The sequence below is a fragment of the Ipomoea nil genome, unplaced genomic scaffold (assembly GCF_001879475.1).
Source record: "Ipomoea nil cultivar Tokyo-kokei standard unplaced genomic scaffold, Asagao_1.1 scaffold0987, whole genome shotgun sequence".
Lineage (NCBI taxonomy): Eukaryota > Viridiplantae > Streptophyta > Magnoliopsida > Solanales > Convolvulaceae > Ipomoea > Ipomoea nil.
In genome coordinates, this window is record NW_017617415.1 from 120,879 (window position 1) to 147,149 (window position 26,271).

General features: G+C 37.1%; 2 protein-coding genes across 2 annotated transcripts in view; both read left to right on the top strand.

The window, feature by feature from the left end:
* Positions 1 to 1,250: 1,250 nt before the first annotated feature.
* On the top strand, positions 1,251 to 4,417 carry LOC109180075 (plant intracellular Ras-group-related LRR protein 1-like). The gene is made up of 3 exons (XM_019329575.1): positions 1,251 to 2,138; positions 3,171 to 3,337; positions 3,446 to 4,417. Exons 1-3 carry the CDS (start codon positions 1,266 to 1,268, stop codon positions 4,095 to 4,097), a joined length of 1,692 nt encoding a protein of 563 aa, XP_019185120.1. The 5' UTR covers positions 1,251 to 1,265; the 3' UTR covers positions 4,098 to 4,417.
* Positions 4,418 to 6,591: 2,174 nt separating this feature from the next.
* Positions 6,592 to 26,271, top strand: part of LOC109180064 (protein NBR1 homolog) — a 35,304-nt gene continuing 15,624 nt past the window's right edge. Inside the window, exon 1 of the mRNA XM_019329561.1 lies at positions 6,592 to 6,651. Within this exon, the coding sequence (XP_019185106.1) occupies positions 6,631 to 6,651 (21 nt within the window). The 5' untranslated portion in view covers positions 6,592 to 6,630. The remainder of the gene's footprint in view (positions 6,652 to 26,271) is intronic.

Genomic DNA, 26,271 nt, shown 5'->3' on the forward strand with positions numbered 1-26,271 from the left:
TATATTAACAATTGCAGAATTATTATGGGAAAAATGACAATTTGGCCCTCACTTATTCGCCAAATGATTTCAACAATCTTTACACCCTAAAATGTATTCTTGTTGCACTTCATAATTTAGGATGACTTAGGTTTTCCTTCTTTGAATTTGAGATGATTTAAGGGATTGGATAATGAAATTATGTGTTTGATATTATTTCAAATATTCATTTGATAGAAAATTTATCAGATCGAATGATCAAAATTGACAAAAGTTGACACTCAAAGGACAAAAATTAGTCAATTATATTTTAAACTATATTTTACGTCATTTATCAAGCACCTTGTGCTCAGATAACATGTAGTGACCTCTCCCATGTGGAAGGTCATGAGATCGAGCATCAGTGGAGGCGTTGTTGACTCTGTGTCCTTCGTTAGGGACTCTGTGTCCTTCATTAGGTTGAGATGTTGAGGAGTGGAGTCGTTGTTCACTCTGTGTCTTTCATTAGGTTGAGATGAGATGTTGAGGAGTGGAGGCGTTGTTGACTCTGTGTCCTTCATTAGATTGAGATATTGAGGCGTTGTTGACTCTGTGTCTTTCATTAGGTTGAGATGAGATGTTTAGGAGTGGAGGCGTTGTTGACTCTGTGTCCTTCATTAGGTTGAGATGATGAGGCGTTGTTGACTCTGTGTCCTAAAGTAAGAGTCAATAGCATTCAAAAAATATTATTTTACGCCATTTACATAAAATAACTACAAACTTGTTGTAGATACTTCTTTCAAAACTTTCATATAATGAAAATAACTTATCATTGTTTGTCACAATACTACAATAATAAATATTAGAGTTCATATAGTAAAACGCTTTAAATTATATGCAAATTTAGCATGACTTTTACTCATTTTATTACCAAAAATACTCATTAGTGAATCCAATTTTTATTTGAGTACTATTGACTATATTACAATGTAATATTTGTTCATATTTACTTTTTCAATCTATTGAAGCACAAAGAGTCGGTCTAACCTAAAAATGTAAGAGATTTTTTTTTGAGAGCCATAAAAATTATTTGGTACATAAATATGATATAAAAATAAAAAATTATTGAGAACCATAAAAGTTATTATAGGAAAAATAGAAAATTCTCAAATTTGATCGAGAAATACGGTAGTGAAATTCTAGTTGATAAGTAGAGATATAAAGTTTAGAGGTATGTACCCAAAAAAAAAAAAGAAGTTTAGAGGTCTATATGTAATTATTTAAATCAACAGTGGTTAAAGCGAAATATGGAATCTTCTGGCGTTGATATTTTACATTACATGCCCCTTCCGACTTCTGAAAAGCGATTTACACTTCCAACCGAAACCAGACGATCAGCGTTTCACGAAATCACTGCCGGAGAAATGGATCCAAACCCTAATAACTATCCGATTCTCTCCTTCGTAATGTCCAAAGTCCCGAGCATCGTCCCCCGACGCGCTGCCGGAGAGGATGAATTTGACGTCGAGCAACCGAAGCCGAGGTCGCCGCAGGCGCAGGAGCCTTATTTCGAGCTCACCGAGCGGATGCCCCACCTCACCGATCCGAAGGTTGCTGCTGCCATGCGGCTCGCCGTCGCCGACGTATCGCAGGCGCGATCTATGCTCAAATCCCTAGGCGAACAACCGGATCACGAGGCGGTGGACACTGCAAAGATGAAGCTCACGGGGATCGATGCTTCCCTGGCTAAGAAGCTGGAGGAGATTGTGCTGGCGCCGCGGCCGCCGGAGGTGGATCCGCAGGTGTGGAGGTCGAAGCAGGCGGAGAAGGAGGCCGAGTGCAGGAAGGAGGCGGAGAAGGAGAAGGAATTTCACAAGACGGTTATTGCGTTGGAGGACGCGCATAAGTCCTACGCTGTGCTGTTGAAAGAGGCGGAGAAAAGGTTGGAGAAAATTTACGCGGTGGCTCTCGCCGGAGGTGATGTGTCCGCCATAGCGCTGGAAGAATCGGGAGGTAAGGAGCTGGCGGTGAATGAGGAAGTTGTGGCGATTTTGCAGGAGGCATCAGGGAAAGCAATCGAGAAAGTTGATTTATCTGGCAGGCAATTGACGTTGCTGCCTGAAGCTTTTGGGAGAATTCGCTCCTTGGTTGTGCTAAAGTTGTCCAACAATCAGCTTGAGGTAATCTTCAGTTTGGAATTTCTTGTTGACAAAATTATTGCGACTTTATTTCTGATGTGTCTATAGCTCCTTGCAAGTTTTTATGACTTTAAGTTATCCATTGTTGAATTTATAGATATATTGTATTTTTGTAAGGCATGTTAAATTTCATTGATTTGACCAGATGAGTGCATTTTCAGCACATATATATGTTTGCATTTAGTTCATAGTGAAAATGTGGGGTCTATTCTATGCAATAGGCAGTAGCAGAAAATGTGGAAAGCTAATTCTGAAAATATGCTGCAATTTATAAAATTGCATTGTTGTTCTATGTAGTTGTTCAATCTTTCTTGATTGATGATACATAAAAGTTAGAACAGCAGCTGTGTAAATTGTTATCAATGCTTCAAGTTACAAGTTAAAACCAACCAACACTGGCTACTTGTAAAGGAATGAGATTTCCCACATGTAATTCTAGTGTAAAAAAAAACCTATTGTTTGTTGCATGTGGTGATTATTTATTACATTTCTTGGAGAGATCCTTTTTTTACCTTCCCTATGTAATCTTTCTTTATGTTAATTTATTATTTCTTTAAAAATGTATCAATGGAATTCTTTTCCTGACTTTCAAGGTTTTTATATGAATCTTGAAATGTTTATTTGAACACTTTTTCTGACCATTACATAGAGTGCTTAGTGTCAGCATGTTAAGAACTCATATTTTACTATTCTCTGTTTGTTTGGTGCCAGACTAGAGGCAACAAAACTATTAAATGCCCTTCATTTGATAGTGGAGTATTTGGTTTAACTCTAACACATTGACCCTTAAATGTATATACAAGTGTAAAGACAGTATAGTCAATTCTATGAGTTTCATACAGTGAGTAGTGATCCAACATTGAACAATTGATATCTATTAATGTTCAGTGCAGATTGAATTGCCTATGAATTGTTTGTCTTATGGTTAAGTCTTGTTTCAACAATTCAATAGCAATTACTCCTTTGTTGTATACTTTGTTTCTGATGTTTGTCTTGCTTTTTTGATGAAACCAGGCAATTCCTGATTCATTTTCAGGTCTGGAGAACCTCCAAGAACTTTATCTTTCTTATAATATTTTGGAGTCACTTCCAGACTCCATTGGTTTCCTGGTTAATTTGATGATCTTGGATATCTCTAGTAACAAACTAACTGCCTTGCCTGATAGCATCTGCCAATGCAGGTAAACTTGTGTACTTGCAAAAGCTGCTTCCCATCCCTACCCATCAGGATCATGTGCTCTCAATATCTTTCTCTGCATTAATACTGTTGATTTTCATGCTTTTTCTAGATCATTGGTGGAGTTGGATGCAAGCTTCAATCAACTCGCTTACTTGCCAACCAACATTGGGTATGAGCTGGTGAATCTTAAAAAACTTTCTATTTTCTTGAACAAGCTTCGCTCCCTTCCCACATCTGTTGGTGAGATGAGGTCCTTGCGTGTTCTAGATGTGCATTTCAATGAGCTTCGAGGACTTCCACATTCAATTGGAAAGTTGTCACGTCTTGAAATCCTCAACCTAAGCAGTAATTTCAGTGATCTTACCGAACTTCCTGATTCTCTTGGTGATTTGAGCAATCTCAAAGAGATTGATCTGAGCAACAATCAAATCCGTGAATTGCCTTATTCAATTTCCCGACTTGACAATCTTACCAAGCTTAATGTGGATCAGAACCCTCTTGTGATTCCTCCAAAGGAGGTTGTAAATGAAGGAATCCAAGCTGTGAAAGCTTATATGGTTAAAAGACGACTTGACATGTTGATGGAAGAAGAGCGGCAATACACGAAAGAAGATACGGCGGACCAAACACCGAAAAGCATATTATCTCGTAGTGCTACATGGTTCACTAGGGTTGTTTCAAATGTTTCTGAGTCTTTTACTGGCTATTTGGGTGTCAGCGGGAACTCTGATGCTGACCATTACCTCAATCAGCAGTTGTGATTTCAGTGTCCGCGTAAGTTTTCCCTATGTTTTTCTGTCTGCGTCAATGAAGATTGAAGATATGATACATAAAATTGCGGCTGGCTTTTCTTCTTATGTGAAGTGAACAATTCCTTTTTCTTTCTTGTAACCTAGTTGCCAGAAGCTTTCATATAGTTTGTAAGGCCATAAATGAGCTTCCTTCTCAGCTCTTTGGCTTTTGTCATAAGCAAATGCCAACCGAAGGTCCAACTTCCTACAGGATTTGTTTGCTATCAGATTAAACAGCTTATCTTTCTATATTGAAATAGCATATACATTTTTGGAAATTTTTGTTGGTATCGGTGTTGAGTGATTAAGTACTAGGTTAAAACTTTTTGAAAAGTTTTATGTTTGTATGGGGTACTGAGAGGACATTGTCTTTCCAATACTCAATATAAACCTAAAACTTGCTTTCTATTCACTTTGAGATGGAACTGGATACAAGAAATATAAGTGCCAATTGAAACCAAGGGGGTGTATTTTATCTTGATTTAAGTGTTAATTTCAGTAATGGTTCATTGGCCTTTATCAATTTTCAGTTTGACCATACATAGTCCTTTAGGCTTTAATAGTTTAATTATTGATTTTGTTTTAAATTTTGTTAAATATCAATATATAAATGTTAAATTCAAAGGTAATAATGTAAATTTTGGTTATTCACATTTTATATATCAAATTTAAAGGTAATAATGTAAAATTTGGTTATTCACATTTTTACTAATGATGAACTTTTAACGTATTAAGTTTATGAATCCAATTTGCTTATCTCAACAATAAATCAATTTAGTTAGTAGATCATTTATGATTAAATTAAAAATCGATGATAAAAATTTTGTAAATATTAATAGTCAAGGGACTACTTAATTCAAACTTTTAGGAAGTTTTAAAATGCCATGCAATAATATTACTTTTGTAGACAAACTCTTCTCAAATATAAATAGTTAAAATGCCAAGACCTTGTGGTCTAATAGCACCAATGTCGGACTCCCATATAATTGATTGTGAGTTTGAGCCTTAGTAAATGCGATATTGACTTTTTTTGCTTCAGTAGGTTGAGAAAGTAATTATGAACAGATTCTTGGTACTTCGCAATTATAGACAGATTCTTATACTACATTGAAATAGATTCAGTAGCATTCATAAATAAATACTTGAAATTTATTCCTCCATTCTCATATTTATAAACTTATTTTCAACAACTCTAAATGCTTTCTCTCCCTATCTAAACTCTATTTATTTATTTTTCTAAACTCTATAAATCTTATACATATATTTAACATATTCAATCTTGGACCATATGAAAACAATGGGAGCTACATAATTCTCAAATAACAAAAGACAAACTAATTGTAGTATAATACTAAATACCCTCACTTAAAATTTTATATATATATATATATATATATATATATATATATATATATATATATATATATCACAATGATTTTGTTTTCTTTTATTTTTACACAAAATTCATCTTAGGTGAATAACTAACCTTTTTGCAACTCAAAACTAGGACGGTTAATGAACTGAATATAAACGAACGAAAGTTGTTTCTGTTTGATTGTTAAAATTTTTGGAGTTTTTGTGTTCGTTTGTTAAGATTTTTAAAAATCGCGTCCGTGTTTGTTTGTTAAGCGTTCATTAGTGTTTATTAACATTCATGAACATGTTCATTAATGTTTGCGAACACGTCCGTTCATGTTTATGAATGCTTAATAACCAAACACAGACTCATGTTCATGATCACAATTCGTTTGTGAACTAGATAATCTATGTTCACAAACAAGAACCTAACAAACAACAATACAACTATTAATATATATATATGTGTTTAATTACTTGTTTATGAACATGTTCGTCAACACTAAACATTATTAAACGAATAGAAACGAGCTTGTTCACGAGTTCTTAGTAAACGAGCATACAACTGTTCAAACTCTGTTCGTTTATGAACCGAGCTCTAAAAATTGTTCATTTATGTTTGTTTACCTTAATAAATTAACATAAACGAATATTTACTAAACACGAACACAAACAATTTATCCAAAGCTCCGTTCACTAACATCCTTACTCAAAAGAACTAAATTTACCATGCATTTATTTATTTAGAAAATAATTTGGTAATTAAGTTTAAACAGTTGGGCATTTTGGCACAAGATTTCGCGCCTAGAAATTAGAAAATATTAGCATACACAATTACACATTAACACATACAGAAGACGATCATCCGGGTTGTCATATACGATACTCTGTAGGGTTTTTGGTAGAGATAAAAAAAAAAAGCGCGGCTGACGGTTACGCTTCATCTGCGGTAAAATCTTTCAGTTTCTGTTTTATCTTCTCCGTTCCGATCGCTTTGCACGTTGAAGAATTTTTGTAAATCTATGTTTACATTTCTTTGCATCCCGTATTAAAAAAAATAATAATAATTACATATTTGTTGTTTTGCGGTTCATCTGGAACGCTATCTAATCAGAGTGGAGTAATCTGAAGGTTGCTGACTCTCGCTATGGACTCCATTGTCGTCAAGGTTTGGTTTTTGGCTTTTGCCCATCATTCCGTTTTTTCTTCATTTCTTCTAATTCTATTCTTTTCAGTGTATGTGTGGGTTGTTGATTTGGTGTTAGGGTTCTTTTGATCTTTCATACTACTCCGATACGATATTTGCTAGGATAATTCTCATTGTGTTTTTGGGGATTACCCTTTATTCCAATTTTCTTGATTTAAAAAAACAAACTTTTCTAATGCTTTATTTGTTTTAATGATGGTTTGATTTCTTTTTCATTGTGATCCAGGAATTTCGTAACTCTTTTAGAAGTATATTAGTGGGGTTTTGGGTTTCTGTGCTGATATTCATAAAGAGTTTCACATTTTATCTCAGATCAGCTGTTGTGAGATACTGGTATGCCTATTCTAAAATTAACACTCAGATGTTAGGGACTTTTTGGAAGATCATTCTTCATAATTTTAGTTATGGGTATTTTTGGATTTCTTGTGAATACATTCATAAGTAAAATTACATGAACTATGAAGTGCCTGCTTTCCATTCTTTTGCAGGGAAAGAGTGCACTTCTTTAGTTTTAAGTTCTTTTTTGCTTTTTGCTTGTAGAATTATAATTACTTAATTGTTAATATTTGTTCTATATCCTATGCACTCTGCACTTTAGGTCAAGTATGGAGAGACACTGAGGCGTTTCAATGCTCGTGTTGTTGAGGATGAAGTATATGGGCCTTTTGGGAAGCTCGCTCTCGACATAGATCAACTGAGGGAGAAGATACTGGATCTCTTCAAGTTCTCCCCCGATGCTGAAATCAGTCTTACATATATCGATGAGGATGGCGAGGTAGTAACACTGGGGAATAATGAAGATTTGAAAGATGTGGTGTCACAGCAGCTGGATCCCTTGAGAATGACAGTGAAACTGAATGCTGAGAGGAGTGGTAGAGCTTCATCAAAACCCAGTGGTTCTTCTCAGGGAAGAACTGGAAGAGTTAAACAAGAGTGCTATGGATCTTCTTAACAACATTGAATTCTATACTCTTGTTTGGTAATCAACATTATTGCCACCATTGGTTGCCCTCTTCCTCTTTGTCTAAACTGATTCTTGCATATTGGTTTTCTAGGTTTCTAAGACTAGTGAATGAAACCTTCTTTACTTATTTTCTTTAGTATTTTGTTATTTTTTTAATTTTAAATTTGGTTTTTTTTTTTAAATAGCATTTTTAACTTAGTTTCTAAATATTATCAATTTTAATTAATGTTAAACTTATATTATAAAAAATTAAATTGTAAATAACTCCCATTAGTTGAATCTAGAATGGTATGGAAAGAGTATATGCCTTATTGTGATAATGATAATAAGATTTTAACCTGATAAGAACAGATACTACACTTGATTTTAGCCAAAAGGCTGAGAAAGGTATATCAAAGCATTATTTCAAATAAGATTTTAAATTATATTTGTAAAATAAAGTAACTAATTTTTTGTGTATCAAATTAGGAAAAATATTAATTATACTTGTTTATAGGTGATGGAGAACGATCGCGAAAACTCTCTCCTGATCTGCTGAAGATCACGATCTGTTGGTCAGGAGTACGAAGAAGGCCAAGCATGAAGAAGGCAAAGCGGGGTGATGACATGAGCGCATCTCGGAATGCTGATGGCGATCTAGGGGACCAGAGAACAACGAGCGTAGAGGTGGTATGCGAAACACCTGCGGATGCGTTGATGGCGATGGCGGTGGATCTTGAGACTCCACCGGCACCATGCAGCTGGGAGGATACCACACCGCAGCCGGAAATCCCAGTAGCAACAGTCGCCATGCAGCTGGGAGGATACCACACCGCAGCCGGAAATCCCAGTAGCAACAGCCGCCGGGACAAGCGTGGCACGGAGATCATACGCAGAGACCGTGACTGGCCGTATCCAGTCTGTCTATGAGGCGCAAACAGATTCTTCGGATTCAGACTACGATAGCGATGCAACGGAACCAGAGGAGGGTGATGACCCATTGTGCCCCACGATCCGCCTCTCCAAAAACGAGATAAAGGCGATCCGCGCGCCGTGGAAAAACGCTTTGATCATCAAGGTGATGGGACGCCGAGTGGGTTACGCGTACCTCCTGCGCAAGTTGACAACGATCTGAAAGCCAAAGAGCAACATGGAATTGATAGCCATAGCGAACGACTATTTCCTGGTGCGTTTCGGATCAGTCGACGATCTGGAATTCGCAATGTACGAAGGGCCATGGATGGTGCTGGACCACTATTTGATTGTGAAACCATGGGAACTGGACTTCGACCCCTACAACGACACCACGGAGAAGGTACTAGTATGGGTACGTGTTCCTGACTTACCTGCTGAATATTTTGATTTCATCTTTCTCAGGAAATTGGGAAATCTCATCGGTCGGATAATCCGGGTGGATCACGCAACAAGCCTGGTGTCCCGTGGAATGTTTGCAAGATTCTGCGTGGAGCTGGACATGAGAAAGCCACTGGTCTCAAAGTTTACGTATGAAGGGAAAGTTAGACATGTGGCCTACGAGGGTATGCACCTGGTGTGTTTCGCATGCGGATTATACGGCCACACTAAGGAGACATGCCCGGGTCTACGACCATCAGAGGAGGCGATGGCGGAAGTAGCGCCTTTGGTATGGGACGGGAAAGTGGATGGTTGTCTCAAACCTACGAAACATAACCCCAATGTACCGGCAGAGGCTCTAGATCCTAAAGTACCATTTGGCACATGGATGCTCGCGCCTACGAGGAGAGGAAGAGGAGGAGCACGACCTCCGGTTCGCCCGCAACGGAAGGCAGCCGGACAGGGGGGAGGTAGCAGTGCCGCGCTGGTCCAGGCGTCTAAATTCGCGCCTCTAGTGGAGGATGACAACAACGCCAACGCTGAGCAGGAAAGGGTGGAATTTGACGGGAGAGAAGCCGGAGATGATGATCAAAGACAGGGGGATAACATCAACGCCATAGAGGTCAGTTCCACAAGACAAAATGCACCGGTAGCAGCACGGGGCACAGGAGAACGGAGGCCAAATGTAGTGATCAGCGAGACACAAATTGCAAATGAGCCCAGGGGATCCCAGGGAACAAGGTCAAAAATGGGGGAAAACGGTAGTAAAACAAGGCGAGTGCACGGGGAAACGTCTCGACGCGCGGCAGAAGAGGACGAGCACGTAGTGGTGCGAGTCAAGCAGGGTGGGCTATCCATTGTATCGACAAGAATTAATGCTGGTGTTCTGGCAGCAGACATACCGTCCCCGGTCTGGCAGAGTACCAAGGAACACCACACGGACCCGCCACGAAGCTTTGATGCGGAAGGAGACGTCGTGATGGAGCTTGAGGGGGTCATGGAGAATACAGGGGTAGGTGGGCGCGATGGCGTTTCCTAAGCTCCGTTGGCTTCTGGTGTCTTTTCCACGGCTTTGACGTTTTTGTCTCTTGCTCTTGTTTTTCAGTTTTTGTTGTTTGATTTAACGTATGGATTTGGTTTTTTTTTTTTTTTTTTTTTTTTCTGATTTTGTTTTTTATGATCAGTCTCATATGGAATTGCCAGGGTGCTGGAGGAAGGAATTTCCATCGCATCCTAAAAAATCTTCTTCGCACCCACAAGCCTAAGATACTTGGACTTGTGGAGCCGAAGGTGTCGGGAGCACAAGCAGATGCACTCTGTGCAAAGCTGGGTTTTTCGGACTGGATTAGAGTCGAGGCAGTGGGCTTCAGCGGGGGGATATGGGTGCTTTGGATCAAGTCGGTTGAAATTCTGGTCTAGTTCTCTCACTCACAATTTATTCTCATGCAGGTACACGAGTCCGGGGATGAACCGTGGGGCTTGGCGGTCGTCTATGGAAGCCCGACCCATCACTTGAGGAAAAGACTCTGGGATGAACTCAGAATAAGGAAAAGACAGATGCTCCGGGAATGGGTAGCAGTGGGAGACTTCAATGATGTCGCCTGCGCGGAGGAGACGTTAAATTACTCAGTGTCGTCGATTCAGAGGAACGAGGACTTTGTTGATTGGGTCCATGATGAGGGCCTAGTGGATTTGGGCTTCAGTGGGCCCAAGCTGACCTGGATGCGGGGCACCGAAGGCCCGAATGTTAAAGGGGCCCGACTCGACAGGGCACTTTGCAGTGTGGAATGGCGCCAAAGATTCACCGAGGCTGCCGTTCGACATCTTCCACAGATGGGATCGGACCATGCATCGATTCTGCTCCAATCCACCGCCTCACGCGGAGGCCAGGTAAATTTTTGGGCTTCAGTGGGCCCAAGCTGACCTGGATGCGGGGCACCGAAGGCCCGAATGTTAAAGGGGCCCGACTCGACAGGGCACTTTGCAGTGTGGAATGGCGCCAAAGATTCACCGAGGCTGCCGTTCGACATCTTCCACGGATGGGATCGGACCATGCACCGATTCTGCTCCAATCCACCGCCTCACGCGGAGGCCAGGTAAATTTTTGTTTTAAGTTCCAAGCTGCCTGGCTTACTAACAATTCGTTTAGCGATGTGATTAGGCAGGCATGGGACACTAATCGGGGCCTCCAAGACAACATCACGAAAATCCAGAAGGACCTTACTTTATGGAACAGGGAAGTCTTTGGCAGTATCGAGCTGAGGAAGAAGGTGCTCATGGCACGCATCTCCGGGATCCAAACCAGCATGGCGCAGTTTTTTCACCGGGGCCTTCTTAAACTCGAAAAGAAACTACGGCTGGAGTTGGAAGATGTTCTTTACCAGGAGGAACTTATGTGGTATCAACGATCCAGGGAAGACTGGATAGTCTCTAGGGACAAGAACAACAAGTCTTACCACACGGTCACTTTAGTGAAGAAAACACGAAAGAACATCTTGAGCCTGAAAGACGAAGAGGGGACCTGGATAGATGATCCGGACCAGCTGCGGAACCATGTCCAGAATTTCTATATGCGCTTGTTTCAAGATGAGGGGACAAGCACGGGCTCAACCTTCGACCGAGGGATGTTTCCGCACTTAAACCAGGTCGACTGGCGCATTTTCAACAGGAGGGTGACCATGGACGAAGTTCGAAACGCCCTGTTTGACATGAGTCCCATGAAAGCTCCAGGTCCAGATGGACTGCATGCGGCCTTCTTCCAACACGAGTGGCCAATCGTAGGGGAGAGTATTTTTAATATGGTTAAAACGGCTCTAGAAACGGGCAAGCTTCCTGAAGGCAGCAATGCTACACTACTGGTTCTCATCCCAAAAATTGCGATGCCGGAGACCATCAAACAATTCCGACCGATCAGCCTGTGCAATGTCCTTTACAAAGTGGTTACCAAAACAATCACGAACAGGCTTAAAATCATCCTCCCAAAGCTGATTGGCCCGTTTCAGAGCTCTTTCGTCCCAGGGAAGCAGATTTCAGATAATGTGCTCGTGTACCAAGAAGTGATGCACTCTATGAAGACCAAAAAGGGGAAGAAAGGGCTCATGGCAATCAAAATTGACCTGGAAAAAGCGTATGACCGTCTCTCCTGGAATTTTATTAACGACACTCTTGTTGATGCAGGTTTCTCCGAGGCGTGGGCACGTATAATTATGGAATGTGTCCAGACGGCGGATATGCAAATTGTGTGAAACGGAGCACGCTTGAACCCGTTTAGGCCAGGGAGAGGCATCCGTCAGGGGGACGCCATGTCTCCAGCACTGTTCGTTTTATGCATGGAAAAGCTAAGCCAAAGTATATCCCGGGAGGTGGTAAATGGGAACTGGAAAGGGGTGCGTTTGTCGGCATCTGGACCAACCCTATCACATCTCTGCTTCGCTGACGACATGGTCCTCTTCTTAGAAGCCTCTCTAGAACAGGTGTCGACCATTCGGAGATGCCTTGACAACTTCTGCGCCATTTCAGGCCAAAGAGTAAGCCTAGGGAAGTTTTAGGTTTTTTTCTCACGTAATACTGACCCTGTCTTGACAGAGGCAATATCTCGCGAGCTGGACATACCATGCACGACGGATTTGGGCAGATATCTAGGAGTTCAATCCTTGCACGGCCGAGTGACTAAAGCTAACTTTTCGGGTTTGTTTGAACGTGTGACGAGCAGGTTAGAAGGATGGCGTGGGAAGACTCTGAACTTCGTAGGAAGAGTTACCATTGCGAAATCTGTCCTGGGGGCCATCCCAACGTATACTATGCAAACGATGTCTTTGCCGAGGGGTGTTTGCCAGAAGCTCGAGGCCCAAACGAGACGGTTCATATGGGGTGGCGATAGTAGCACAAGGAAGATGAGCCTGGTCAAGTGGGAGACGGTCACCAAGAGTAAAGTTGAAGGAGGCCTGGGTATTAAGCGAAGCCAGGAGTTTAATACAGCATTCATGGCGAAGCTCGGATGGCGTATGAAAAAGGAACGGGACCAGCTCTGGGTTCGCGTTTGCAAGGTAAATATTCAATGGCGCAATCCAGCAGGCACTCGTCTAACGCATGGCGAGGAATCACAGGCGCGAAAGATGTCGTTGATAGCGGCTTAACGAGAGTAGTACGCAACGGCAAAGATACGAGGTTTTGGATGGACACTTGGGTCCAAGGCAGTCGATTGTATGATTATATGAAGCGACCGATACCCCTCCCAGAATTGTACGCCTCGGTGGCAAATTATTGGATCAGGGGTGTGGGGTGGAATTGGCATTTGTTAGAAGGTTTCCTAGACCAGGAGTGGCTTTCGAGAATTCACGCCATTACTTTGATTGAGGACGCTGGGGTGCACGATGACTGGGGATGGCTGGGCGAACCATCTGGGAAATTCTCTGTGCGATCCGCATACAGGGCGCGTCTTCCAGAAGACGCGACTTGTGCCAGCCCAGACTGGGATATTATTTGGCACCTACGTGTGCCAAGCAAAATTAACCATTTTCTGTGGCTTGTGAAACATGGACGCATTATGTCCAATGTGGAGAGATTTAAAAGAGGTTTTATTCAAACTAATACGTGTTCTTTTTGTGCAGGGAAACCATAGACGACTAACCATATATTCAGAGAATGTGTGATGGTCGCAGGTTTCTGGGATAGAATCATGCCAAGGAGAGCGAGGGCGGGGCTTGGAGCGGCGCCTTGGGACGACTGGTTGACGGCCAACCTCCGGGCAACTCATGGCCTCAATGAGGTGGAGGACTGGCCGGTTTTCTTCAACATCAGCCTCTGGTGGTGTTGGCGCTGGAGAAACGATCGGATTTTCAGAGGGCAATGCCCAACTCTGGACCAGAAGGTGGCATGGGTGAAATTGCAATGGGAGCAGGTTTTGGCAGCTTTCAAACGAAAATGGAACCCGGGAAGCGCAGGGCGGAGACGACTGCGTGGACGAAGCCGGCAGAGGGCTGGATGAAGCTAAACATAGATGGATGCTGTAAAGGCGCAGAGAATAGAGCGGGCTGCGGCGGAGTTCTTCGCGACCACCGTGGGGCATGGCAACGAGGTTTTACTTGCCACTTAGGTTCTTGTACGGCAGAGCGGTGGGCATTACTCTTGGGGCTGAGGATGGCAACGAATTGGGGTGTACGGAAGATAGTTATTGAGAGTGACTCTCTGGGGACCGTTAAAGGTTTCCACACAGCAACCAGAGGGGAGGAGACAGGATGTAATATCTTGCATCTATGCGCACAAGAATGTACGGCGTTCCAGGGCCTGGAGATGAAACATGTATCTCGGAACCAGAATTGTGCTGCGGACCGCATGGCCGCGACTTCACTCCTTCATGCTCTTGGGGTGCGAGAACAACCAGATATGCCTCGTATCCTCAAGGACGTGCTTTGGGAGGACAGCGTGGGAGCCACTAACTCTCACAGGCATTTTTAGCTGAGTTGCTCTTTGTAGCTGGCTTCTTTATCACAGGCTCAACCCTCTTCTATATCCAAAAAAAAAAAAGAAAAAAAAAAAGAAAAAAAAAGAAAAATACTCCTTTAAAAAAAATAGGAAAAATACTAATATTATACAATGAAAACTTGACATATAAGTCTTTCAAAACCTGATTTTGCTATACAAAATACTAGATTAATAACACAGATAATCAGTAGATTAGATATCATATATATTTGATAAGGTTGTTAAGAAATTTTTACTACATCGTTTGTGAAATGATATATATATATATATATATATATATATATATATATATATATATATATATATATATATATATATATATATATATATATATATATATATATATAGATATTGAATCCAATGAGACCCCTATTAAGATGAAATGGTGAGACGACATCTTGACCATTTATAAATTTGTAATGGAAGGATGAGATTGAATGAGAAATATACTGTAAATAAGGCCATAATTTAATTAGGAGGGTTAAAGAGTAATTCTATTAATGTGTTAATTTTGGTTAGAATTAGAATGGAATCTTTGAATTAATGAAAGACCACAAATATAATGGGAATAAGTAGTAATCCAATATGGTTAGTAGTTGTACCACTCAAACCGTGAACAAAGGGTGTTGAAGCGCAATAACATTGCAGAAGTTGAAGATGGCGACTACTATCACAGGTATGAGCTGCTGTCTTGATTTATAAATTGTTTTTGGACGTTGGTCTGTGCGCTGTTGACCGACGGCGTGTGCGTAATAAAATGTAACGAATTTGTTTAGGATCTGAATGTAGGTTTGTGCGTAATGCTGGAAGTAGTAATTGGTGGGTGCGTTCTAGGTATTAAGCTTGTGCGTACTATTGGGTGTTTAGGATCTGAATGTAGGTGTGTGCGTTGGTGAGGGCAAGTGTGTGCACTTGTTGAACATATTTGAATCTTGGGGTTCAATAATTTATTTTTGTTTTAAGTATTCGGAATATTATTATTATTATTATTATTATTATTATTATTATTATTATTATTATTATTATTGTGTATTTTTAGTATATTGACAGGTAGCTTTAATCGTCATTGGTTTTTTTTTTTTTTTTGAAAGGTAATCGTCATTGACTTTTGTTGTTCACATTTATTAAAATATTGTAGAGCATATGGTAGTAATTAGTGTGTGCGTTATTGATGTGAAGTTTGTGCGTAATACTGGGAGTAGTAATTGGTGGCTGCGTTCTAGGTATTAAGCTTGTGCGTAATGTTGTGTTTTTAGGATCCAAATTTAGGTGGGTGTGCTGGTGAGGGGAAGTGGGTGCGTTCTAGGTATTAAGCTTGTGTGTAATATTAGGTTGTTAGGATCCAAATTTAGGTCTGCGCGCTGGGGGGCGGGGAGAAGTGTGTGCTCAGGTGTATGATAATTATTTTTACTATGTTGTGGTAACTTTTTTTTGGTAACTGTGCATTAATTTTGGTATGACTAGGTGTCAATGTTGAAGATGCGGTAGAGGCTGTACAATTGCTGTCGGCCGAGGATGTTGAAGCACCCCCTGTTGCCCAACCAGACTGGGATTCGGATGGCTCGGATGATGGGCTTGATGCGGATGAATTGATGCAATTTTGCCGTTTCTTTGAATGTCTTTTATTTATCTATTTATTTAAATGAACAATGCAGACTACCGGTTTTCCACTCGTGTTTAAATTTTTTCCAATTTCTCATGTCTTACGCTATTCTATCTTCATGCACAAACCAGCAAAATCATACGTCATTCCAATCATACGCACATCATATTTACGCACTTAAATTGCACATACACAGTTAATTGCACACACTATTACCCACATGACACAAAAATAAATTCGTTACGTTTTATTACGCACACGCCGTCGGTCAACAGTGCACAGACCAACGTCCAAAAACAATTTATAAATCAAGGCAGCACCTCATACCTGTGATAGTAGTCACCATCTTCAACTTCTGCAATGTTCTTGCGCTTCAACACCCTTTGTTCGCGATTTGAGTGGTACAGCTACTAACCATAATGGATTAAAAATTATTCCCATTATATTTGTGGTCTTTCATTAATTCAAAGATTCCATTCTAATTCTAACCAAAATTAACACATTAATAGAATTACTCTTTAACCCTCCTAATTAAATTATGACCTTATTTACACTATATTTCTCATTCAATCTCATCCTTACATTACAAATTTATAAATGGATGGGATCTCATCTTACCATCTCATTTAATAAGGGGGTCTCATGGGATCTGCACCCTATATAGATATATATATATATATATATATATATATATATATATATATATATATTGAAGGGTTTAGGTGCGGTTAAAGCTTCACGTGCGGGTTGATGCACATTAAGTATTAACATCGTGCACCTTCAAACACGTGTTAAAATGACACACCTTAAGTTTTGTTCAAAAGGTTTGTTATTCAAAAGTTTTGTTCTTGAAGGTCTGAGCTAGGGGTCTGGCAAACCCCTCAATTCAAAAGTTTTGTTCTTGAGGGTCTGAGCTAGGGGTCTGGGAGACCCGTGACTCAGATCCCTTAATTCAAAAGGGAGAAGGGTGGCAGGCAAGGAGTGCCCGTTACCCTCTGCTGCCTTATGTTCTGTTCCAGATTTGAAGAAGAAACACAACGCACCTTAAACACAAAACTCACGCACCTTAAAAAGAAAATCATGCATTTAAGTTCCAACAATTACTCACATTAAGCACAGAACTCACACACCTTAAATTTAACCTAGATGTAAAAATTATCAAATTGCCACTGTATTTTTTTTTTTTTTTAATTTTGATAATCCTAGATGTTGATTTAAACATATCAATGATTCATATTTAACCACACAAGGACGTATCAACCACATTTGAACCTATATCCAATAAAAAAAAAAGTGCAAAAATAATAAATACTCCGTAATTCCGTATGTCGTAAAGTGTGATGTTCCTTACGTGAGGATCCTTTATTATTTTCAGTCCTACAAATTTGCAAATTTTACTGCGGACCATGGTTCATATAGCAACGTAAATCATAAAATAGGTATCATTTTAATTATATATATATATATATATATATATATATATATATATATATATATATATATATATATATATATATATATATATATATATATATATATATATATATATAAGAGCGCTCATATACGGCGGGGTCTTACCGTGCGGCGGTGCGGTCAAATTCCAGAATACACCAACAGTGTTAACAATATGCACCAACAGTGTAATAAAAACACACCACAATAAAATGCAATAAAACATCACAAAATACACAACAGGCTCAAAAGAATACACCATATAACTCACCACCCCCAATGGTGTATTTCCGAACAGTGTATGGTGTTTTTACTCACACCTAATGGTGTGTGTTTGGTGATGCAGGGCTCTGTTTACTCTGTTTTGTGTGGTGTATTTTCATAACGTTGATGGTGCATATTTGTTGAACTATTAGTGTTGCCGCACCGTAAGAAATAACCGCACCGTAAGACACTGCCGCACCTAAACCCGCCTATATATATATATATATATATATATATATATATAGGCTATTTTTCTGGTGCGAACCATTATTAACGTGCGAACTAGTGAACCACTACGGAGCATTGATATATTAGATCGTAGGGCTCATAGTTGTAAGTGCACGCCTGTACAGTACACCACGCACCATGGGATACATTGCTCTATCACGCAACTTCCCCTCCACCGTATTTGAAAAGGAATACAACTGCGCATATACAGCCTATTTCTTACATCCATTACGGTGCTGACATCTCATCCTAAACTGACTTTTTTTTTTTATTCCCACATATATCCGATTCAATTTACTTACTTTATAATTCGTTAACCCCATTTTAATAACATCAGATTATTTATCCCCTTTTTTTACTGGGTGCACTGTTTTTATATAGGTAATCAAAATGCATCCTCTAAGTGCTCTTTAAAAATGGATTAAGCCTGGTATTCACACAAGACTTTGAGATTGCACATAGAAACACAAACACAGATCGAATAATACTATGCGTTAAAAAATCAAATAAGCCTTATATTCAGACAAGGCCTACTGTTAAATAAAATTAGGTTGAGTGCACTAGTCAATTTGTGGTTTTCATTACAACGTACAGTGCACCGTAGACTACGTAATAAGATTGAAGTTTATTAACTACATCCCTAGAGTCCCTAAATTATGCACTTGTAACCTGGATCCTACTGGTTTAATACTAAGAAAGTAAATAAGATTAGGCTGAGTGCACACCAATTCCCTTGATTTTATTGGTGTTCGGACTGAACAAATTGATTGAACTGTGTGCATTGTTCTAATAGTTAGTAAAGAAAACTCAGTTACTTACATTATGCACTTAGACCCGCTTACTTAAATTCATGCGCACCAATTTTGTATCCCCCATCTGCTTTTCCAGGAAAGCCTGTCGTGGGGAGGACTAAAATTCGAACAAACAGTGGGAAAGGCAGCATGACTATCATGAGAACCAAACGGTAATAACTCTAAAATCAGTTGCATTTAAAGACCGCTAATCAGATTAATAAAGGACGAAAACCCCTAATCAGATTAATAAAGGAAGAAAACTGAATAAAACGAGTAATAGAATAACCAATCCAACTGCACTGCCCATCCTTAATAATAAAGTTAGTATTCAATGACCACAGACCCCTAAGATAATCTAACCAAAATATTCAAGCCATAACTGCTGATACCACTTAAAAAAAAAACCCAGATTTGAGGCCTAATTACTACAAAAATTTATTCCCGGCTGAGACCTGGAGCTGGTCACCGATGCATATGCGCCAATCTTTTACGTTCAAACACCGCAACAAGCGTTGCAATACTGTTTGTATGGGCATTAACCATGCTTAGCAAAATATTGTGCATGTAGCGCTGGCGTAAATTCAGTAGTTGCATGGCATTCCCTAGCTGCAGACATCAGAGTCCAATGATGACGTGGTATTCCTCCACGCCATCTGCATCCTCTTCGGTTTCATCATTTGAAGGCGTGTAGCGCGAAGACCCTGCATCTTGGAATCCAGGTACACACTAAGGCACGTGATCTGCAAGTACACCAAACACATTATTAATAACAATGATACCAACTTAAGGTAAGTAGAGAAGGGCATAAACCATTTTATACGTCCGCAATACCTACACAACTACCACAGTTAAAGAATGGTATACATGCAGCAAAAAAGTAAACCCAGATTTTTTAAGTCATATTGAGTCCCCGAACTGACTCCTACCTATGTTTTCAAACACTAAACCGGCAGTACTGCACACATCAAAAAATGGCATCAACTGAGAAACAAATCTTACACATTACCCACTACCGCTGCACTACAACCTTTCACAAAAACAGCTTCAGTAGTGCACTGGATATATACAACTAATTATGTTTTAGAATACGCTGCCCCTATTACAACCCCCTTTTGGAAGACTAACCCTATATTAAACGAGAAACAAATCTTACACATTACCCACTACCGCTGCACTACAACCTTTCACAAAATTGGGGTACAAGAGTAAAACAAAAACAGCTTTAGTAGTGCAAATGATACACCAGTCTTCAAACCTTCAAATCAGCACATACGAATTTAATACTCCAGCTTTGATCTTTGTATTCAATCTCTTGATTTAGAGGTGCATATGATATTCAATAAGTGTTCCTCTCTGTAAATCATGTCTCTCAAAACGTTTTCCCTCAAAGTGTTTTCTGTATATATTTTATCTTAGATTTTCTATATACTAATACAAACAAAATAACAGTTATTTATATTCATCAGTTAGGCTAATTGTTTCTTCTTTTCTTGAATTTCATCTAAGGCCTTTAATCCTATCTGTTTGATCAGAATGGGTGTCTTCATTCAATTTGTTATTGAGTCATTAATTGCTTCTATCTTTGACTTTGACTCCCAATGTCTAAGTATCCCTTGAAGCAGTGCGTTTAACAGTGGAATATTCTATCTAAGCCTATGGACTCAATTGACTCCTCTAATCCTATTTTGTCATAATATTCATTCCAATTACACATGGGGTTCTAACAAATCTATTCACACTAACAATTTCCCCTTTGGTTGTTATTTGACAAAAGATAAACTAAGAAATATACATTCTAAACTGCAATTTACAAATACGGCTAAAATAAAGCATTGCATCCCAAAATTCCCAGTGAGAAAATTTGAAAAAGACTCACCTTTCTGACCTAGTAGCCGCCCCAGCCTCCTCTGTGTCAACACCCTGGATGCTACCCCGACCCCGCCGGAGCTAGTAGGCCGGCGACTCGACCGCCGTTTGAACGATCGGGACACGCATGCAACCTTACGAGACCCCCCCCCCCGACGGAGGGGTGAGAGGTGGTAACTGGCGGCCAGACATCCCGCGCTTCGACCGGCGACTGATACCATTAGACCTCGCGGGAGTTCGGTGATCGATCGCCTGTACGGTATGGATTGCGGTGGGGTTCCTCGGTGAGCTCGATCGACAAATACGGGAGTAAGTCTGAGAGGAAGAGTCAAATAAGAACAAAACCATTCCCTTTAAAAATAAAAATAAAAATAAAAATAGAAATAAAAATAAAAAAAGAAGAAGTAAAACACAACAACCCAATCTACAGGGGTTGATCCAATGGGACAAATGCACACAGTGGCCATGCACCCCCATCTTTGAGCGTGGATCATAAAAGAATGGACGGATGATGCAAGTGCACACATTCACATTTAATCCCAAGTTCACATATGAACAGCACTCTATATATATATATATATATATATATATATATATATATATATATATATATATATATATATATCCAATAAAAAATTACAAAAATAATAAATACGCCGTAATTCCGTATGTCGTAAAGTGTGATTTACGTGAGGATCCTTTATTATTTTCAGTCCTACAAATTTGCAAATTTTACAGCAAACTATGGTTCATATAGCAACGTAAATCATAAAATAGGTATCATTTTAATTGTATTTTAGGTTTATTTGACAATATATATTATTATATGACTATATATTTTAGTTTAATTTTTCACACACTCTAGTTTTATTATATCAATACTAAAGTATTATTTTAATTATAATATAGTTTCATTTGAAAATATATGTTATTAATTGCCAACATGACTTTATGGTTGCTTTAGGAAAAATTAAAATCTCAACAATCTAAACAATTCATTTCATTTAATAATTTGACGAATTTTTTTTCTACACATTATAGGCCTAATTTTTATTGGCTCTTATTAGTATATAATAATTAGTTTTTTACGCGCATTGCGCGATTGGGACAATGCCCAATGTTTTTTTTTTTATTGAAATCAATGAATAAGTTAACAGTGAACTAACAGAAAATAACGGAAAATATAATATTTAACGGAAAAGTTAACGGATAATCATGTTCATTAAGGATAAATTAGTAAATCTTAAGGAAAAATTAAAATCTGATCAATCTGAGCCATTCATCTGATTAAAAAATTTGACCGCCATTTTTTGTACCCATTATAGATCTAACTCTCTTGGGCTCTTATTAGTATAGTAGATAATAATAACAATAGATGTTGAAGAGATACACTTTTACCTTTTGATAGAAATTGCATTTGCCAGAAAAATCTGCAACAGATTTAATGCAATTGTTATAATTAACTAGTATTTTCACCCGTGCGATGCACGGAATGTAATTTTTTTTAATATATTAAGAATATTTAAATCAATAAATAATTATTTAAGAGTTAACTTCACCAGAGGTCGCTTATCTTTTCTGACAATTCCAAATTTAATCCAAGACTATAGTTATTAATTATTACGATTTATTCTATATCATAATTCTTACGTTAATATTCTTACTATTATTATTACCACTTATATTATTATTATTATTATTATTATTATTATTATTATTATTATTATTATTATTATTAGTTTCTTTTCAAGTTTTGTTAGTATATAATGACCGTGAGGTACACAATAATAATATAACCATAATTAAATATTCTTGTACTGTATTCCGTGAGTCACAATAATAATATAACAATAATAAAATATACTTCAATTCTATATTCTTCTGGAATTTCTATTACCATCATCAATTATTCCCTAATTTACCATAATTAAATAATTTGACCAATTATAAAGAGAGATTATTAAATAATGCACGGGACAATTTTTAATTAAAAAATTTAAAAATTCATTAATGAAACATAAGGTTCTCATAGTTTTTTCATAGAAACTATTTAATAAAGCAATTTTTTTAGAAATTGGTGGACCAAACCGCTTACGGCAGTTTGCAGTGGATAGATCTCGAAAAAATACGCAATTTCAAAAAAACATTTGTCCAAAACAGAAAACCGAGTCATAAGTTATGCCATGCCGAACTTTTAACACTTCACAACTTTAAACCAGAATTATTGTACGAATGGAAAGTAGAAATCAATATATTTTGCTGGAAAGAGAGAATTTTTAGGAATTGGGCGGTAAGTTAAAATTTTAGGATTTTTTTATTATATACAGTATAGATTGTGCAAAGGGAATTATATTACACTATTTTATAATTTTAGAATAGAATTTTTACACAGAATTATTGTACGAATAGGAAAGTAGAAATCAATATATTTTATTGGGAAGAGAGAATTTTTAGAAATTGGGCGGAAAGTTAAAATTTCAGGATTTCGTTATTATATATAGTATAGATTGTGCAAAGGGAATTGTATTACAATATTTTATAATTTTAGAATAGAATTTTTACTCTGAATTATTGTACGAAGGGAAAAGTAGAAATCAATATATTTTATTGGGAAGAGGGAATTTTTAGGAATTGGGCGGGAAGTTAAAATTTCAGGATTTTGTTATTATATATAGTATAGATTGTACAAAGGGAATTGTATTACACTATTTTATAATTTTAAAATAGAATTTTTACCCAGAATTATTGTACGAATGGTAAAGTAGAAATCAATATATTTTATTGGGAAGATAGAATTTTTAGGAATTAGGTGGAAAGTTAAAGTTTCAGGATTTTGTTATTATATATAGTATAGATTGTGTAAAGGGAATTGTATTTCACTATATTTTATAATTTTAGAATAGAATTTTTACCCAGAATTATTGTGTACGAATGGGAAGGTAGAAATCATTATATTTTATTTGGAAAAGAGAAATTTTTAGGAATTGGGCGGAAAGTTAAAATTTCAGGATTTTGTTATTATATATATAGTATAGATTGTGCAAAGGGAATTGTATTACACTATTTTATAATTTTAAAATAGAATTTTTACCCAGAATTATTGTACGAATGGTAAAGTAGAAATCAATATATTTTATTGGGAAGATAGAATTTTTAGGAATTAGGTGGAAAGTTAAAATTTCAGGATTTTGTTATTATATATAGTATAGATTGTGCAAAGGGAATTGTATTACACTATTTTATAATTTTAGAATAGAATTTTTACCCAGAATTATTGTGTACGAATGGGAAGGTAGAAATCATTATATTTTATTTGGGAAAGAGAAATTTTTAGGAATTGGGCGGAAAGTTAAAATTTCAGGATTTTGTTATTATATATAGTATAGATTGTGCAAAGGGAATTGTATTACACTATTTTATAATTTTAGAATAGAATTTTTACCTAGAATTATTGTACGAATGGAAATGTAGAAATCATTATATTTTATTTGGAAAAGAGAATTTTTAGGAATTGGGCGGAAGGTTAAAATTTAAGGATTTTGTTATTATATATAGTATAGATGTATAGATAGATAGATAGATTACAACAAGAATTGTATTACAGTATTTTATATTAATACTATATATAATATAAAATAACAAAATCCTGAAATTATAAAATAGTAGAAATCAATATATTTTATCAGGAAGAGAGATTTTACACTATTTTATATTTTGTCTTTCCCGCTCACAAAATTATTATTTATTATTAGGGGGGTTTGTAAAATATTAACCCAAAATGTATATGTGTTGTTTTTGTTTTTAACCCAGAATTTTTGTACGAATAGGAAAGTTAAAATCAATATATTTTATTAGGAAGAGAGATTTTTTAGGAATTGGGCGGGAAGTTAAAATTGCAGGATTTTGTTTTTATATATAGTACTAGTTTTTTACGCGCATTGCGAGATTGGGATAATGCCCAATGCTTTTTTTTAAATAAGTACTTTAAAGTATATTAAGGCAGGATTATATTGAAATTGTTCATGCATAGATAATTGAAGGTTGAATTTGCGTATTTAAATAGGTAATTCTTCTCCCAAAGGTTGAGTCCCCAACCCCAAGGGCCCCCCACACTCCGACCCGACCGAGCATTGTGGGAAGCTGCAAATCACGGTGACTCAATGGTTCAGCAGACAGGGCCAAATGCTGATACGCACAAGGAATCTGCCCACTTTGGACATAATTCCCGCATTGCCGCCGCCGAGGTTCAAACCTTGGTTTATTCTCCCAAATACTACCCACTAAACCATTGAGCTAAGCCCGTGCGGGTTAAATAGGTAATTCTAAGTTTACAAATGCAAGATAAAATAGTCAAGATTGATTATAATTGTCAATAAAATAATTGTATAGGTATGGTTGAAACCAAATACGGGACATAAGGGAGAACAAATAAAAATTAGGGCATAAAATATTAAATATATACTAATATTGTTTGAGGAGATTCCGATATTAGTATTTGTGGTTAAGTTCTATTAAGACTTTAATATTAGAATTAGATTAATGATGTAGTTATAATTCTATATTAGACTTTAATATTAGAATTAGACTAACAGTAAATTAACGGAAAAGTTAAATGGATAATCATATAATTAAGGATAAATTAGAAAATCTTAAAAGAAAAAAATTAAAACCTGAACAATATGAACCATTCATTTGATTTAATAATTTGGCGGTCATTTTTTCTACCCAATGTTAATAATTAAATAAATTCGCTGGTCAAATCCGCTAGTATAATCCGCTAACGCTAATCGTTAACTGCTGATTGTCAAACAAGGACATTGCGAGGTAGTTGTCACTTCAATTTGTTGTGTGATTTGAATACTCTCTTTGTCACAAAATCTCTCAAGTAGTTAATATGGTTGGCTTTATTAATTATATTTTTTTTAATTTTTTCATGGCATTAATAAAATACTTGGTAAATAAATATATAGCATTATTTTGTATTATAGCTTTGATATTTAATTAGAAAAATAGTGCACAAAAAAAGATAATAGATAATGTAGTGAATATAATCAATTGATGAATTTGAATGTAAAAATTTTTACATTTGAGAAAAATAAAGACAATATAACTAATGAAAATATTTCTTTTAATTAATTTATTGATAATTAATAAATTTTTTTTCACTAAATAAAGACATTGTAAGGACAATGTAGTGAATATAATCAATTAATAAATTTGAATATAAAGAATTTTTATATTGAAGAAAAATAAAGACAATATAACTAATAAAATTATTTCTCTTATTTAATTTATTGATAATGAATAATTTTTTTTTTGAATAAAGGTATTGTGGACACATAATTCTAAATTAAAGAAATGCATATGTATTATTTTTTGTTGTAACTACTAAATTATTATTTATATTTATATAATTTAATAAGAGTAAAATAGAGTACTAATTATGCCAACTTTGATTGGGATGAGGTTCGAACCTAAGACTTTTTTTTTTTTATTGAAATCAATGATTAAGTTAACGGTGAACTAACGGCAATTCTTAAAATTTTAACGGAATTAGTAATGGTGTGTGGGTATTTTAGGAAATTTTAGTGTAA

Excerpts from the sequence above, each read along its gene's own strand:
- LOC109180075 (XM_019329575.1), top strand. The coding sequence starts at position 1,266 with ATGGAATCTTCTGGCGTTGATATTTTACATTACATGCCCCTTCCGACT. Across the intron at positions 2,139-3,170 it reads TGTCCAACAATCAGCTTGAG|GCAATTCCTGATTCATTTTC; the intron begins GTAATCTTCAGT and ends TGATGAAACCAG. Across the intron at positions 3,338-3,445 it reads GATAGCATCTGCCAATGCAG|ATCATTGGTGGAGTTGGATG; the intron begins GTAAACTTGTGT and ends TGCTTTTTCTAG.